Source organism: Podarcis bocagei (assembly GCF_964188305.1).
Source record: "Podarcis bocagei genome assembly, chromosome: 9".
NCBI classification, from domain to species: domain Eukaryota; kingdom Metazoa; phylum Chordata; class Lepidosauria; order Squamata; family Lacertidae; genus Podarcis; species Podarcis bocagei.
The window spans coordinates 36,104,025-36,118,824 of record NC_138134.1 but is presented as its reverse complement, the minus strand read 5'-3'; the positions used below and the strand labels follow the sequence as shown (position 1 = coordinate 36,118,824).

Sequence of the window (14,800 nt, the reverse complement as noted above, 5' to 3'; positions counted from 1 at the left end):
TGAAAGCTGCCTTGAGTAGTACATGGGGACTAGAAAGGTGGGATAGAATTTTATTTTAATTTTTAAGAATCAATAAAACTGGAGGAAAGCTTATTATCACAAATCTCCAACAGTAAGTAACTAGATCAGGGGCAAAGGACTGCCTAGTCCAGCATCCTGTTCTAACAGTTGTCTATGGAAATTTTGCAAGCAGCAGCTGACTGCAATAGTACTCTTCCCCCTTCTGATTCTCAGGAACTGTTATTCGGAAGCATATTGCCTCTTACAGCGGAGGCAGAACTGTAGCTACCATGCCTATGTTCATATTATTATATAGGCATATTAACTTGCATAGTGCTACTTAAAACTATAGATTGATGACTTAAGCCTAGGAAAGTTGGTATTATCATATATAGGTTATAATTCATATCATCAGGAGAACATATACTTTTCAATGCAACAGTGTTCTTGCCATGCACACAGCATCTCAAAAATCCCACCCCAACATAAAAGAAGGAGCACTCTGAAAGAGGATTCTATATCCTATTGCATTTTAACAACTTTTTTAAAAATGACCCAATATCATGCCTCAAGATGGTTTTTGTGATTCCAAGATTAAAGTCTGTATGAAACCCAGACTACCTGCTGCTGTTTAGTTGCTAAGCATGGTTCTTATGTATCTAGACACCAAAAGCAGTATGAATCAGGGAGGAAAAACAACAACCAACCATCTCCTTTATATAATTCATAGCACTTAGAAATTCCTTTTGCATTAGGAGACAAACCTGCACACTTCGAAATCATCTGACAAGTCATCATAAAACGTAGGTTTCTGAACAGCAGCCGATGCAGCAAGCCCTGTCCCAGCAGGTACTCCATTTTCTGGAACTGACAAAATATCACTGTCTGGGCCTTTCTCTGAACCACTTTCCTCCTTGCTTGCTTTGACTCGTCTCATGTTCCTTGAAGGCTCTGGATCCTTGTGGCTGCACTTGTCCTGGTGTTTCCCACCTTGTCTAAAGGAGCTCCTTGCCTCCACAGAAGACGGCGAGCGGCAGGTCTCTTTACACCGTGAAATCCTTCTCCTGCGGTGACTAGGAGTGCAGCCTTCAGGCTCAATCTTCTCTTCTTGCTTCTTTTCCCCACCTGTCCCCATAGTTACAAGTTCAATGGCATTCTTCCTGGAAGAATCATCTGTCCGAGTGTTTGAAGTACTCCGCCTTCTCATTCTCCTGGGCATGTTGGCTCTCTCTCTCTTTCTAACCAGGGCCCAGTGGTTCTCATCTGAAGATGATGAATCGGATGATACTTTGCGCAAGGCATTCCATGCACGATTTGCAATGTTGGGGTGCAACTTGCCATCCTTCTCTCTTTTTTGCTTTTCTGCATGCCCATTATTCTCCTCAGGCTCTTTCCTCCGCCTAACCCTTCGCTTCACTTGTTTCCTACCAGTTTCTTTACTAGCTGGACTCAGTACCGTGACAGGGGTCGAGTTTTCAAACTTATCTTCTGATATGTCATGCAAGGTGGGAGGTCTAAACAAAGCAGCAAGCGAAGGAGATGGATGGGAAATGATAAAACGAAAAGAGAGAGAAAGAAACGAAACAAATCAGGATTTTGAAATGAAAACAAAAATAATTGTGACTTAAACAGAAAAAAAGATATGGAAAAGACATAACAAAACACTGAAAATGACAAACCAAAAGTAGATTTGAATGTAAATCCATGGAGGGGGGAGGTTAGGCAAAAGCAAGAGCTACAGATCATTAGATAAAGAAGACTATGCATCAATCAGATTAGGACCACTCTTTTATCACGTACCTACAGATGTCCTGAGTAGAAGGGCAGACAGATAACCGTGACTGGCTTCTGGGTGCTGTCCCTGTGGTAGGACTGCTTGCCTGTTGAAAGAAGTTAGATAATTTGGAATCTTTATCAATGAAATAAAGAGTCGATATTTTACTGCTTTTCCACATGATTAAAACAAAAGTTAACTTGTGCAGCTCTTTACAATGTTTTCACATCCACGCACTTCTAAAATACAGGAAGTGCCTGCAAAAGCAAAACCCTTTTGAGGAACTAAATGTTCTAAGGGCTACAGTTGCAGTCCACATACATATTTTATCTTGTTTGAGGAACAAACTTCTGCAGGCTAAAGGTTTCATTTTGCAGTTGGGTCTACTGAGAGCACAGAGCATGAAGGAAACAACAGCTGCCAAATTTCAACAACGATGAGGCTCCTTACTGGAACAAAGTGAACTGCACTGATATTGTGCTGAGTAAGGGCTGAGGCAGGGCTGCCAGACCGTTGCAGTGTGGGAGGGCAGAAGCAACATGAAGCTTAAATACTATTTTTAAAGACATATCATCAGAGCAATCAAGTTCACTTTCAGAAACTATTTACGTGTCCAAACATCTGAAGCAAAACACTTCCACAGTATGAGCGAGTCCCATCATAAAGCAGCCACAGCAATTTGCAGACTAAATATGTTTTGGCTAGAAAACAAGATTGTTCCATGGTAGCTAGAAGGTTACTAACAATATAGTTTTGCACATAGCTAAACTCTGTAGTTAGCTTAATTGTTAATGACCCGAAGGCTTATGTTATGCACCAGCTATATTACTCTTAAAGCTCTGAACTGAAGTCCTCCTTGACATAAACCTTGTGATTAATCAGTATTCTGGCTGGAGATATAGCACAGAAGACTGCTTAACACACACTGTTTCACGGGACAATGTGAATGTCTTTAGTATTATGAACAGTTTCTGAAGTGATGATTGGACATAAACATTACTCTGAAGACAGGTATGCCTATGAATATCAGCTGCTGAGGAACAAAACCAAGACAGTGCTATCACATTCAAGTCCTGCTTGTGGGGTTCCCATAGGCATCTTGCTAGCCACTGTGGGAACAGACTGCTACCCTAAATGGGCCTTTCACATGACCCTGCAGGGCTCTTCCAATATTCTTATGTATAATCGGCACATGTTGCAAAATACTTCATTGAAATGCTTTTTAATGTAGGAAATTTATCATGTTGAAGTGGACCAAAAGCGAAAACAATCAGGCCTATACAATATCCTAAGATTCACAATCAAAGTATTACAGTTAAAGGCAATACTATTTCCCCTACCCTACAATCATGTATTGCCACAAATCTACCTCACAGCTCTCAGGAATATTTTTTCCCCTCTTAATTTTGAACAAAAAAATAAATCCTAAAAATATTTCTATTATTAATTATTATTCCTCCAAGGAGCTCCCTCTCTCCATTGTTTATTTGTTCTCCCTCTCTCATTTTATCCTCAGAACAACCCTGCAAGGTATGTTTGGCTGAGAGACTATGACTGGCCCAAGGTCATCCAGTGAACTTCATGTCTGAGTGGAGATCTGAACCCTAGTTTTCCAGGTTCTAGCCCAACACTAACCACTGGCTCTTTCCATTACTAAAAGTCTTTTCCATTATTTTCTTTGTTTAAAGGGTGTGTGGCTAATCTACAGGCCACATCTGGACCCTGAAGATACTTTCTGTAGACTCTGTAGACAAAATCTGTCTCTTTTAAAATAACAGAGCAAGTGTCAGAATAACAAAGAGCTCCTAACATGAGTTTGACCAAACTGTGGGAGGCAGTGGAAGACAGGCATGCCTGGCGTGCTCTGGTCCATGGCGTCACGAAGAGTCGGACATGACTAAACGACAACAACAAATGTCTTTTAATAGAGGAAAATGGCCAGTAGGGCTCAGAAGGCACAGTTGAGCTGGAGGGTTGCCACTGCTGCTCCTCCTTATATAACCAGCACCTACTGCCTCAGATGTCCCTCACATGCTGCCCAAAGGTAGGGCTGGCCTAAAGTCAGATTTTCACACACACTGAGTTATAAATTTAGATGCAGATCACTCTGCATGTTCATTTCCATTTACATCATGATGCTAACTCAGCTGATATGTATCTACATCCAGGGCCATTACGTGTGACAATGTGCACTGGGACCTTTAGGCTGATTAAAACCCACTAAAATTAATAGAATTTAGTTTTAAGTGGGCATGCATAGGTTTACACTGTTAGTTTTTAAGAGACACCCACACTTCATAAGCTTATGGTCGCCTGGCTAAAGATGACAGTATAATTCAATTATAAATTTAACCAGCTTGAAACATTTTGGGACTCATTATTGCTTTTTAGAAGCACAGAACTTATATGGGTATGCTTGATTGCTATTCTTTATGGCATAATGTTTCTTTGCTGTGGTGATCCTAACACACAACTCACAGACACTGCCAGCCAGATGTGTCACATCAAACTTTGTGCAGTAGAATGTACAAATGAGAACTATGTTGGGAGGGGGTGGGAAAGAATAATTTCATGTTCTTGAGGGTTTTCTTTTTCCCATATGCAAACATTTCAATTAACATTTCTGTAAGAACTACAAAATCGGAACATTAGGGGAAAGATGCCTGCTGCAGATATTGGCCACAGCTGGTGGGTATATGACACATATTGCATTCCTTCTTTTCTTAACATCTGCGATCAGTTGTGGTAACTCATGCGGGAGTTAGGCATGCGTATCCAGAGATAAACATAGCCTTTTTGTGTGTGTATTTCATGTATATTTATTCAATTTTTTATGTTGCTTGTTTTCATCCTGGAAACAAAGCTAGCTGAAGTAATTTGGGACACCCACTTTGTCTCCTGAAGCCTTCTGGACTACTTATTGCTTTATTATAAGCGGGCTGGGAAGGAACTGCTTCCTTTTCATCCAAAATAGCCATCATATGTACTGGGCATAGACCTGGGTGAGGAAATCCATGCAATTGCCGGATAAAAATCACTTCAGCTTAACAGAAGTTGCAATCCCATGCATGCTTTTATTACTTTTCTATGAGGTAGGAATTCTTTAAAAATTCAGACCCCACGCTGGAGTAAAAATGGACCAATCCATGCAGCCCACCACTACCTATTTGGAATTTTGCAATCTACAAGCTTTTGCAGTTATCCTAATACAAGCAACATCGTTCTTGGCTCTGTACACCTATCAAATACGTATTTTATTTTAATAGATTTATTTGTTTGTTTGTTAAATGTGTATCATCTGAAGATTGCAGAGGGGTTCAAAGGCATAAAAAATATATAAAAACACAAAATACATAATGAAAACAAGGGGGAGACAAAACCAATAATCTCCCCTCTCCGCCGTCCTCCCAAACTTATTATTTTCCCACAGCTGGTAGTCAGTATGGTACAGAGGAAGCAAGTATATAACATGGCACACAGCAAGTACGCAACATGGCACAAGGATTGTATATTCACTGCCCTCCTGGAGGATGACAAACAGCTGCAGAAACCATGTTCAATTTAGGCAGACAGCGCATTGAGTACATGATTCAAAATTAAATGATTTTAAAAAATATAAATTCTAATGCAATTGTCACATCAAAGAAAAAAAATAGAAAATATGTGCAGCACATATAGAACTACTAATATGCAAGGTTAACATGTAAAACTTCGCTGTCGCAACCTCACATTTAGCACATCATGATTGTAGGCTGTTACTTGATTGGCTACACAAAAGACTTCTATTTCATTTCCTGACAGCATAATTAACTTCAAATGGCAAATTCCTTTAATAGACACTTCATAAAAATACTTTATTTTAAAGCACTATTTAAATGAAGGGGGAAAGTTACACCAGAGGACAGCTGCAGAAAATTCATCAACGCAGATTGTATTGGTAGCATAATTGAAGGCAGCAATACAAAATTATGTTTTGCAGCAACATATTTATAAACAAGAAAGCGCATTTCTTTATGGGAGCAGAGATAGGCCTCAGAAACAGCACCAATTCTACCAGATTAGTTCTGGCCTTCTGAAATGTTTCTTTTGTCACTATGTCAGAACGTAGCAGTTACATGGTGCTTTAGAGCACTCGCATTCAACAAATGTGTCATGAACCATAATTGGGTCGCCACCCCACTTAAGATGGATCACCGCAATGCTGCTGTCCCCATTCAAAAAACAAAAACAAAATCCTGGCGAATTGTTCTGAGCAAGGGTGAAGTGAAGAAGTAATAGGAGCTTAGAGCCCCAGTGGCTATGAGTGGAATTCATCAGCCCTGCTTGCCCACTACATGGGGCAGGTTGCTTCCTAATTCCCAGCTAGTGGTGTGGTGGAGTCACTGCTCCATCTGGAGTTCCGCTACTTGAGCCGGCCAGGGCAGAATATGTGCATGTGAAGAGGGCTATTTGTGAATTCTGGTGTGCCAGCTCCAGGCTGCTGCAGCAGAGAAGACACTCTGGCTGCTGGAATAGTTTAGGATCCAGAAAACCCAAGCATGATCCAATTCTGTCCCTTCCGCATTGCCATTCTTTGGGGCCTTACATCAGCTACGGTGGTAGGAACACCATTAGTGGCTACCTGTTGACTGCCTATGCCACTGGTGGGTGCAGTAGGATCCTCAACCTTGGCTGCAGACACCCCTCACCTCCCAGGCAGGCAGAGATCACCAGTGCCAGGTGGAAGGATATCTCCACCATATCTTACCACAAACACGCACACACATGCGTGCACACACACACACACACAGCGAAGAGTAGGGCTCAGGGGTTAGAATTGATCTCTCAAAGGAATGGATTCCTCCTATGGGATATCTGCCATCTTCCTTAAAAACTCTGGATTCTGGAGTTTTTTCTTATGAACCAATAAATAAAACAAAACCACTATATGCTCCCGTAACTAGGCAGTAGGGAAAGCTTCAGCCACCTTGTGTGTATGGAAGCATGGGATATAATTTATGGTAACGAAATATATAGACAACTCCACAGAATTGTGACACTAGTAAAACATTCTGCAAATAAATTGGCACATCATTTTCAGCCTCACCAAAACATGATCCAAAAGCGAGGCCGTCAGTTACACCAAGTTCAGTTTCAGAGTTAGTGTCTTTTATTCTGGCATGTAAGAAAGAGATGTCAGGTGTACTCATTCATTCCATGGCTGACACGTTAGATCACAGCTTTTCATTTCTACATAACTTAAGTTTTGGGTTTTCACTCTTCATTTTGGCCAGTCCTCACCAGCAAGTTTGAAATGTAGCTCATTTCTCCCCCCCCCCAACTTGTAATGCTTTCACTTGCAACATTAGTGACAGCAAAGGGGTGGGTTCCCTCCAACACAATGAATGCGATGTGTCCTAGAACAGCATTAGCTGCCATAGTAACAAGCTATTCTCCAGTCAGCATCATTCACAGACAAGATTGTTGAAATTATTGTCCATATAAATGTTATCATATTTGCGTAATACTAGAAGTCAAAATCAGAGGGCTGTGGTGGTGTTTTCCAAACCTTTATTGAGAGTTTGGCACATACGCTGATGAGGATGGCTAACTGCATCATATCTAATCTAATCAGGATCAGAAACGCCTCACTCTATAATAATTAAGGGGAATGTCTGCGAAGCAATTCACATACTTAGCTGAAAGGTACTAAAATACTGGAAGTAAAAAGTACTGATTTGAAGATATGAATACAGAAATCAAGGCAAATTATTCTTATGAGGTCAATATGACTGAACAGAGGAATAAGGGTGTGTTTACGAAGACATTCTTGGCTTTCATTTTCCTTTTAACAGATGTACTCAGTAATATTGTTATAGCTTTTAGCAAGTGCATTTTGGTATGTGCAAGTCAGTTGCTCAATTTAATAAACATCTGTTTATTACCCTGTTTGAAAACAAGCATAGTATGGTTAATTGTTACAAAGGAATGCATTGTTTGCATATGCCTCTTTGGAAAGTCCACACATACCAAACCTTTAATTGTTTATACAGATCATATCCAAGTGTGTGTGATGATAATGTGTCTAAGCCAAGATGAATTACAACAGGCTTCTCTTGCACAAACCATTATATTTATAATTTTTTAAAATAAATATCTACCATGCCTTCTGATTAAATAAGTCACTGAATCTGCATAGCAATTTTAAAAAATGCATCTTCACTTCCATCTGTTTAAAGAGATCAAGTGTATCCAGAAACAAACTGAAAATGTTCCAATACAGTTTAAATAATTGAAGCTGCAAACCATTTTAAACACTCTGAAATCTTACTAGGGTATAACCAGACTTAGACCTGCAGCTATGGGCGTAGCCAGGCTTTTTTTTGGGAGGGGGGGAGCTGGGATAGGCCTTTTGTTGGGGGGGGGCATAACCTCAGTTGGCTATTTGGTTGTGATTGAGTTTTATCTACTTTTTACTGTTAACATTTAACTAAAAATTTCCATCAGGCTTTTATTGGCACATCATATTTTCGCTTTATTACTTATTAGAGAAGACCCGATTATTAAATGCCAAGCTCATATTTGTGGCCAACTGACAATGGATCAGTTTAGAACAAAGAGACTCGTTCTTTTTACTATGTGCTAAATTTTAAATATGTGCGATGAAGAGAATCAGTCTTCTAAGAAATCCTTTCACTCCCACACATCCGAATGTGGTTGTAACAAGAACTATTCAGTACAGATCTATGCAAACCATTCATTAAAAAAGAAGCATTTTTTAAATAAATCCCTCTTTGAATTGCTTATACTTCTCACTGAGAAAAGAGGGAACCCTCAAATAAAATATGTGAACATTTTCATACAAGCAGATAGTCTCACACACACCAACATATTACAAAGAGTGGACTGTATCACACCGAAAAGAAACAAATCTAGATTCTTCTGAAATTGTTATTTTCATATTAACTCACACATTTCAAAAGCAATTAAACATTTAGAAAGAAAACACAGAGAAGGTAAAAAAAAAAAAGGCAGCATGCTTTACACTGTAGAAATAGCTAGAAACTTCTGCTGGGAGAATCAACACTAAAATGTAAAATAATTAACATAATGTGAAATTCTAGATAGAATTCCTATATTCTCCTGCAAAAAAAGGTAATTTCCTCCCAAATGGTACACCTGCTCTCAATGTTTAAGATAAAGGACAGTCAGGGAATGATCCAGCCCCTCCCCTACATGTATGCATGGAACTGCACATGAGGTGGGAGGCTGGAACTCATAACTATGGCGATCACTCTCTGCATGCATGCAAACCTACAAAAATATTTGAGAAATAAAATGTATTTCCTTTCCCCCCTCGAGACAGAGAGATGCATGTCCCACCCCTGAAAGAAGGGGGGGGGGGACATGGATTTTCTGTAACAAATGCCATCCATATAAACAAAACACCAGCCAATTACCAGGAGAAGTGGACACTTTCCCATCCTTCCGTCACTTGTGCAGATTCACATACTGCCAGCAGAAACCTTTGTGTGTGTTTGTGTGTGAAGTTGCCGCTGGCAGGTAATTCAAAAGAAAGCACTACATTGTTTGAGCCCTTCTTTGATGTGTCTTTCCGCTGTATAAATGAATATCAAGAGGAACAGTAAATTTGGCAGGTGGGGGAAAAGAGATTTACAATTGCTTGCCTAGGTTGGCAGGTTTACTCTAGAATGCTGCTGCTTTCACAAACACCTAGCAACTACCGTGCCTTCAGGTGTAATAAGTTACTGTTCATATTACCCTCTGATGTAGTGCTCACCTTCTCGTATCTTGCTCAGCAGCTTGGTCAACTATGTTTAGTGGCCACAAAATGCAGCTATTTCTTCCTTACTCATTCAGACTCAGGAAATCAATTTCTTTCTCCATTTATTCAGAGTTTTCACCTAATCTGATTTTCATGCTCCAAATGACTATTATTATAAAACTTATTAATCTCCTTCCATAATCTCCTGTGCTCTTGGCACCACAAACATTATGGAGCAGACTGAATATCTATATCTTCAACCTGCTTTTGAAATGTGAAAATATATGGAAGGCAATTTGTCAAGAGTCTGCAAAATAAATTTAGACACACACACACACACACACACACACACACACACACACAAGGAATGGAAGGTTTGAGAGTACACTATTCAGATCTAGTGAAGCCAATGGACTTTATACTGTTGACTTCAGTGAGATGTGGCTTGTTTCCAGAGTGACACATCTTGGGCTTGGGTGGGGAGAGGAGTATAAGGCAAAACCTTGGTTTAATAATAATAATAATAATAATAATAATAATAATAATAATAATAAATTTTATTTATATCCCGCCCTCCCCAGCCGAAGCCGGGCTCAGGGTGGCTAACAACAATCAAATAATCAAACAGTCAAATAGTCACACAATCTAAAAATATTGCATTATAAAAATTAATTAAATCAAATTTATGGCAACCAATTAAGCAAAATTCTGTGCAGGTTGCCAGAGGAGGGAGTCAGGCTGCGCCCTGACCAAAGGCCTGGTGGAACAGCTCTGTCTTGCAGGCCCTGCGGAAGGATGTCAGGTCCTGCAGGGCCCTAGTCTCTTGTGACAGAGCATTCCACCAGATTGGAGCCGCGGCCGAAAAGGCCCTGGCTCTAGTTGAGGCCAGCCTAACCTCTCTGAGGCCTGGGATCTTTAGGGTGTTTTTATTTGCAGACCGTAAATTTCTCTGTGGGACATACCAGGAGAGGCAGTCCCGTAGGTACGAGGGTCCTAGGCCGTATAGGGCTTTAAAGGTTAAAACCAGCACCTTAAACCTGATCCTGTACTCCACCGGGAGCCAGTGCAGCTGGTATAGTACTATGAGAACAAGCCATAGTGATTCTTAGGCATGCATACTCCCTTCTCCAGTGCAGCCACAAAAAGGTATTGGGAAGCTTTCACTTCTGTTTTAAATTAACCACAGCTTTTCATGAAATCTGAACCAAGACAAAATATGGTTAATCTTAACTATGGTTTGCTAAAACGATTCAATTTCAAACCATAGTTTATAGCTCACGAACAAACCATAGTTGAGGTTAACCACAGTTTACTATTTAGACAACACAGCAAAAGAGAAGCTCCCAGACTTTCTCCTTGTTGAGAGGAATAGAGGGGTGTCTTCGATCAAGGCTTGCTTCAGCTCTTTCTTGTAATGCTAAACCACAGTTTAGTGTTAAATGAAAACATACTCAGAGTATTACAAAGCCCATTTAAACATGCAGCCCAATCCTACTCATGTTTACGTTCTACTGTATTCAATGGGACTCACTCCCTAGTAAGTGTGCCTCAGATTACAGCAAAAACAGTATATGTCACAGTGGGTCTGCCTGAGAGTAGTTCGTAACTTACCTTTGAAATGTTACTTGAGCGGCTTGTTGAGCGGCCTGGAGATTTCTCATTCTGTAAAAAGAATAGTAAAGGTTTCTTAGCTTCTGTCTAAACCAGAAAATTAAAATTTGCACAAGATTATATTTTGCTTTAACTCTCAGCTTCTGAAAACGTACAAAGTTCATGTCATTGAAGGATTACCAGCTGGTATCCAAAGAACTACTTTAAGCAAGCTCAAGACCTCAGGAATTTTAGTTACCGTATTTTTTGCACCATAACACTCCCTTTTTTCTCCTAGAAAGTAAGGGGAAATGTCTGTGCGTGTTATGGAGGAAATGCCTACGGGTGGCATGCCTACGGATTTTCCTCCTCTAAAAACTACGTGCGTGTTATGGTCGGGTGCGTGTTATAGAGCGAAAAATACGGTATTTCTTCTTTCCACAGGAGATCTTTATGCTTTAATCATAATTTTTACAATTCCCACAATCTGTTGTCCAAGAAAAGAAGTTAGAAGCTCCTTAGGGCATGTGGAACTAATTATGTGGTTTTTTTTGGTTTCTAGCCATTGTTTAAAATTACTTAATAAATGTCAAAACTGGGAAAGAGAGAAAGCTGATGGTCTCTGTAGCTTCTGAATGTTGCTTTGCACAGCTGCAGGCATTATATGTGGACACCACCAAGAGCAATATTTAAAGTGTATTTACAAATCAAAGAAAACCATGTACATCTAGGCATAAAACTATCTTGACTCATATGAATGGAGCCTGACCCTAAAACTCAGCTAGATATTGTTATGTATGATATACATATACATACACAGACACAAGGAGTCAAAGGAAAGTATTGCTTAAGCCAGGGGTCCCCAAACTAATGTCTGCGGGCCAGATAAGGCCCAAGGGACTCGTTTATCCGGCCCACGGTGACCCCCGCCACCCGCTGCTGCCACCCGCTCTTACCAGCGCTGTGCTGCGTGGGTCGGAGAGGCAGCAGAAATAGCTTGTGCACATGTGCAAGCATTATTTTTGCATGCGCAAGCGTTATTTCCGGTGCATATCCGGGTCAGAGGAGGCCTGTGCACACGTGCACAAGCTATTTCCTGTGCTCCTCCGCCCCGGAAGTGCGCTGGAAATAATGTGTGTGCATGCACATGGGCATGCGCTCCTCCGTGCGATCAGCGCTGGAGACACCAGCCCGAGGCGCGGTAAGTTTGCTGACCCCTGGCTTAAGCAGTAGTTATGCCCAGGTCAGCAGAAAGATGCCTCCTAGTTGAATGGTACTTAACTGCCAACACAAGTGGGCATATATTACAGAAACTTGCCAATGATTAAGTCCTTGAGGGATACCAACCATCAAGCAAAGCTTGAATTTGTTATGTTTCCAGTAAGGATTCTAGACAACAACACCCTGCAATATCTCAACTATGAAGCCCCTATTTCTTTTCATCCTGAGAAGCAGCAAAAAAAGAGAAGGTGGTGATGTTCTGAGAGGGAAACCATCTTAGTAGGACAGATCATAGTTGGATGACCTACAATTTTGTCCTTGTGTATATGGAGAAACAAGTGCACCCAACTACAGACAAGTTTTTTCTTTGGAAAATTGGACAGAGGTACAAAAGCCGGGAAGGTGTGGGGAAGTAGAGGAGAATATCTAAAAATGGTTGTGGGCACAGTGGGTGGGAGAGGTGCTTACTGGACTTTTCTGTGTACTTTTAAAAACATAACTGCACCACTGGTACAAGCAGCGATAGAGCTGCAAACAGTGGCTCACCATGTCTCCACACAATACCTCAGTTAGAATTGCTAAGCTAAAAACCTATGCACAAAAAAGAGCAAAATTATGTTCATTTCACAATGCATATGTAAAGATACTGCCATAAATATTAATGCATTTACAGATGTTACTTGCTAATTGCTAAGGCATATGTCAAGCGCATTTAGGTTACGAACATCTATGGCAACAGAATAAAATACAGTACTATTTCTGTATTTTCCCCGTCAGACGTATCTCTTATTCAGCTCTGGAATTTTTCTTTAGTTTCCTACAACATTAATCAATGCATCCAAGTAACAACCTAGTTTTTGACTTGTCTGAGCATGTCACAGTCACCTTCTGTTGCTTCTTTGCTCATGCCTAAATCACCTGGAAATCATTAATAGCATGTGAGAGTGCACCAACATTTAATACTAGGTTAAGCCTAAGGAAGCTTGAGTATTCATTTGCAGTTTTACAAAAGGTATGAACAGCAAAGTATATGTTTGTTGTTTCTTTCACCCCCAGCATGCAAACATGTTCTAGTTGCTGTGCAACATGTACACGGTACAGTAGCCTATCAGCTAAAGCATGCTTTTATAATTAAAATCATTTACACATTTCCAAGCACAATTTACAGGCTACACATGAGAGTCAGGCACGCCAACTCTAGGGGGGAGAGATGTTGTCAGCCCCATCAATATTCCTTAGCAAAGCGCTCAGCCCCCCCAAATATCCAAGGAGCAAGGGAGGCCAAATCGAGCATAGTGCAGCATCAATGGAGACTGGCACAGCCAGGCGCAAGGCCTAGCTGAAAGCTGCACTGGCTCACATGGTGTCAGGAGATGTTGCACAGGCTGGTGCAACCTCGCACCACCCCAAGCCATTCCCTGCAGCATCTCCTGACACTGGGGGGACTTGCATGGCCTAGTAAAAGGCTGAACTGGCCTGTGCTGAATCTCCCATCACTGCACAGGCCAGTGCAGCCTTCTGCTACACCACGTCACTCTGGCCTGCATGGCGTTGGAAGATGTGTATGACATCATGTGATGAATGTCACGCAGATATAAGAAGTCAGGTCCTACAAAGGAGAAAAAACACCTAGCAATGTTAACCATAAAGGATTTTGCTGGGCTTTCAGTCCATGACTTCCTGGCTGCACAAATATATCACACAGCTTGCTTGAGATTTACTGTTTTCCACCTTGACTCCCAACAGAAGCCTATAGTCCTCTTCAACATTTAATGATTCTGTTTTAGAACTCCTATTTCTGCTTTAGAAAGTTAGTGGTAATCTATTAGTATTAACATGGTTACTTCTTTGGAAAGTATATATCAATTTCTAGAGAAGTGGGCATGTTAATGTCAAATAAGTGAGCAATTGTTATGAAAAGATGGTGTAAAAGCTATGCATGTAACAAAAACAAAATTATGACAAGGGCCAGTGTATATAAAAACAAAGCATCACTCAATACTAAGTTCTATTGGGTTTTTTTTTAAAAAAGAAAAAATCTAGAGTTATGAAAGAAGCAGAAGTAAAGAGATGCTGTCACCACCTTTCCAAACCACAAAGGAGAATAGGTAATTTTTTACACCAGGAAAATCTATAGAATGAGGCTCACAACTACCATCTTTGATCGTCCTTTTTTCCAGTATCTCAATCAAAATTAAGCCCTTTGATTAGACTTCCTTCTTCCCATTCTGATTAAAGTACATTTAACCTTCAAATGCAGTATACAAAACATATAAGAAAGAATGAAAGGCACATGTCTGTTCCATTTCTTCTTTCCTTATTTAAAGCTTTTAAAAATTCTATTTCTGAAGTAAAGTTTTGGTTTGAAGAAACGTGTAAGGGAATTCACACAACTGAATGTAAAGGGTACACAGCATATAAACTGTCTTGACTTTTATATGCAAGAGATC

The 14,800-nt window shown here is 40.4% G+C and overlaps 1 protein-coding gene across 5 annotated transcripts in view; it reads right to left on the bottom strand.

Annotated features, from left to right (window-relative positions):
* MARCHF1 (membrane associated ring-CH-type finger 1) overlaps window positions 1–14,800 on the bottom strand; it is a 117,933-nt gene that overhangs the window by 34,378 nt on the left and 68,755 nt on the right. For all 5 annotated transcript variants that reach the window (XM_081209075.1, XM_081209072.1, XM_081209073.1 and 2 more), the window contains 2 exons: window positions 11,151–11,201; window positions 1,801–1,880 (listed from right to left, as the gene is read on the bottom strand). In XM_081209075.1, coding sequence (XP_081065201.1) covers window positions 1,801–1,880; window positions 11,151–11,201 — 131 coding nt within the window. The remainder of the gene's footprint in view (window positions 1–1,800; window positions 1,881–11,150; window positions 11,202–14,800) is intronic.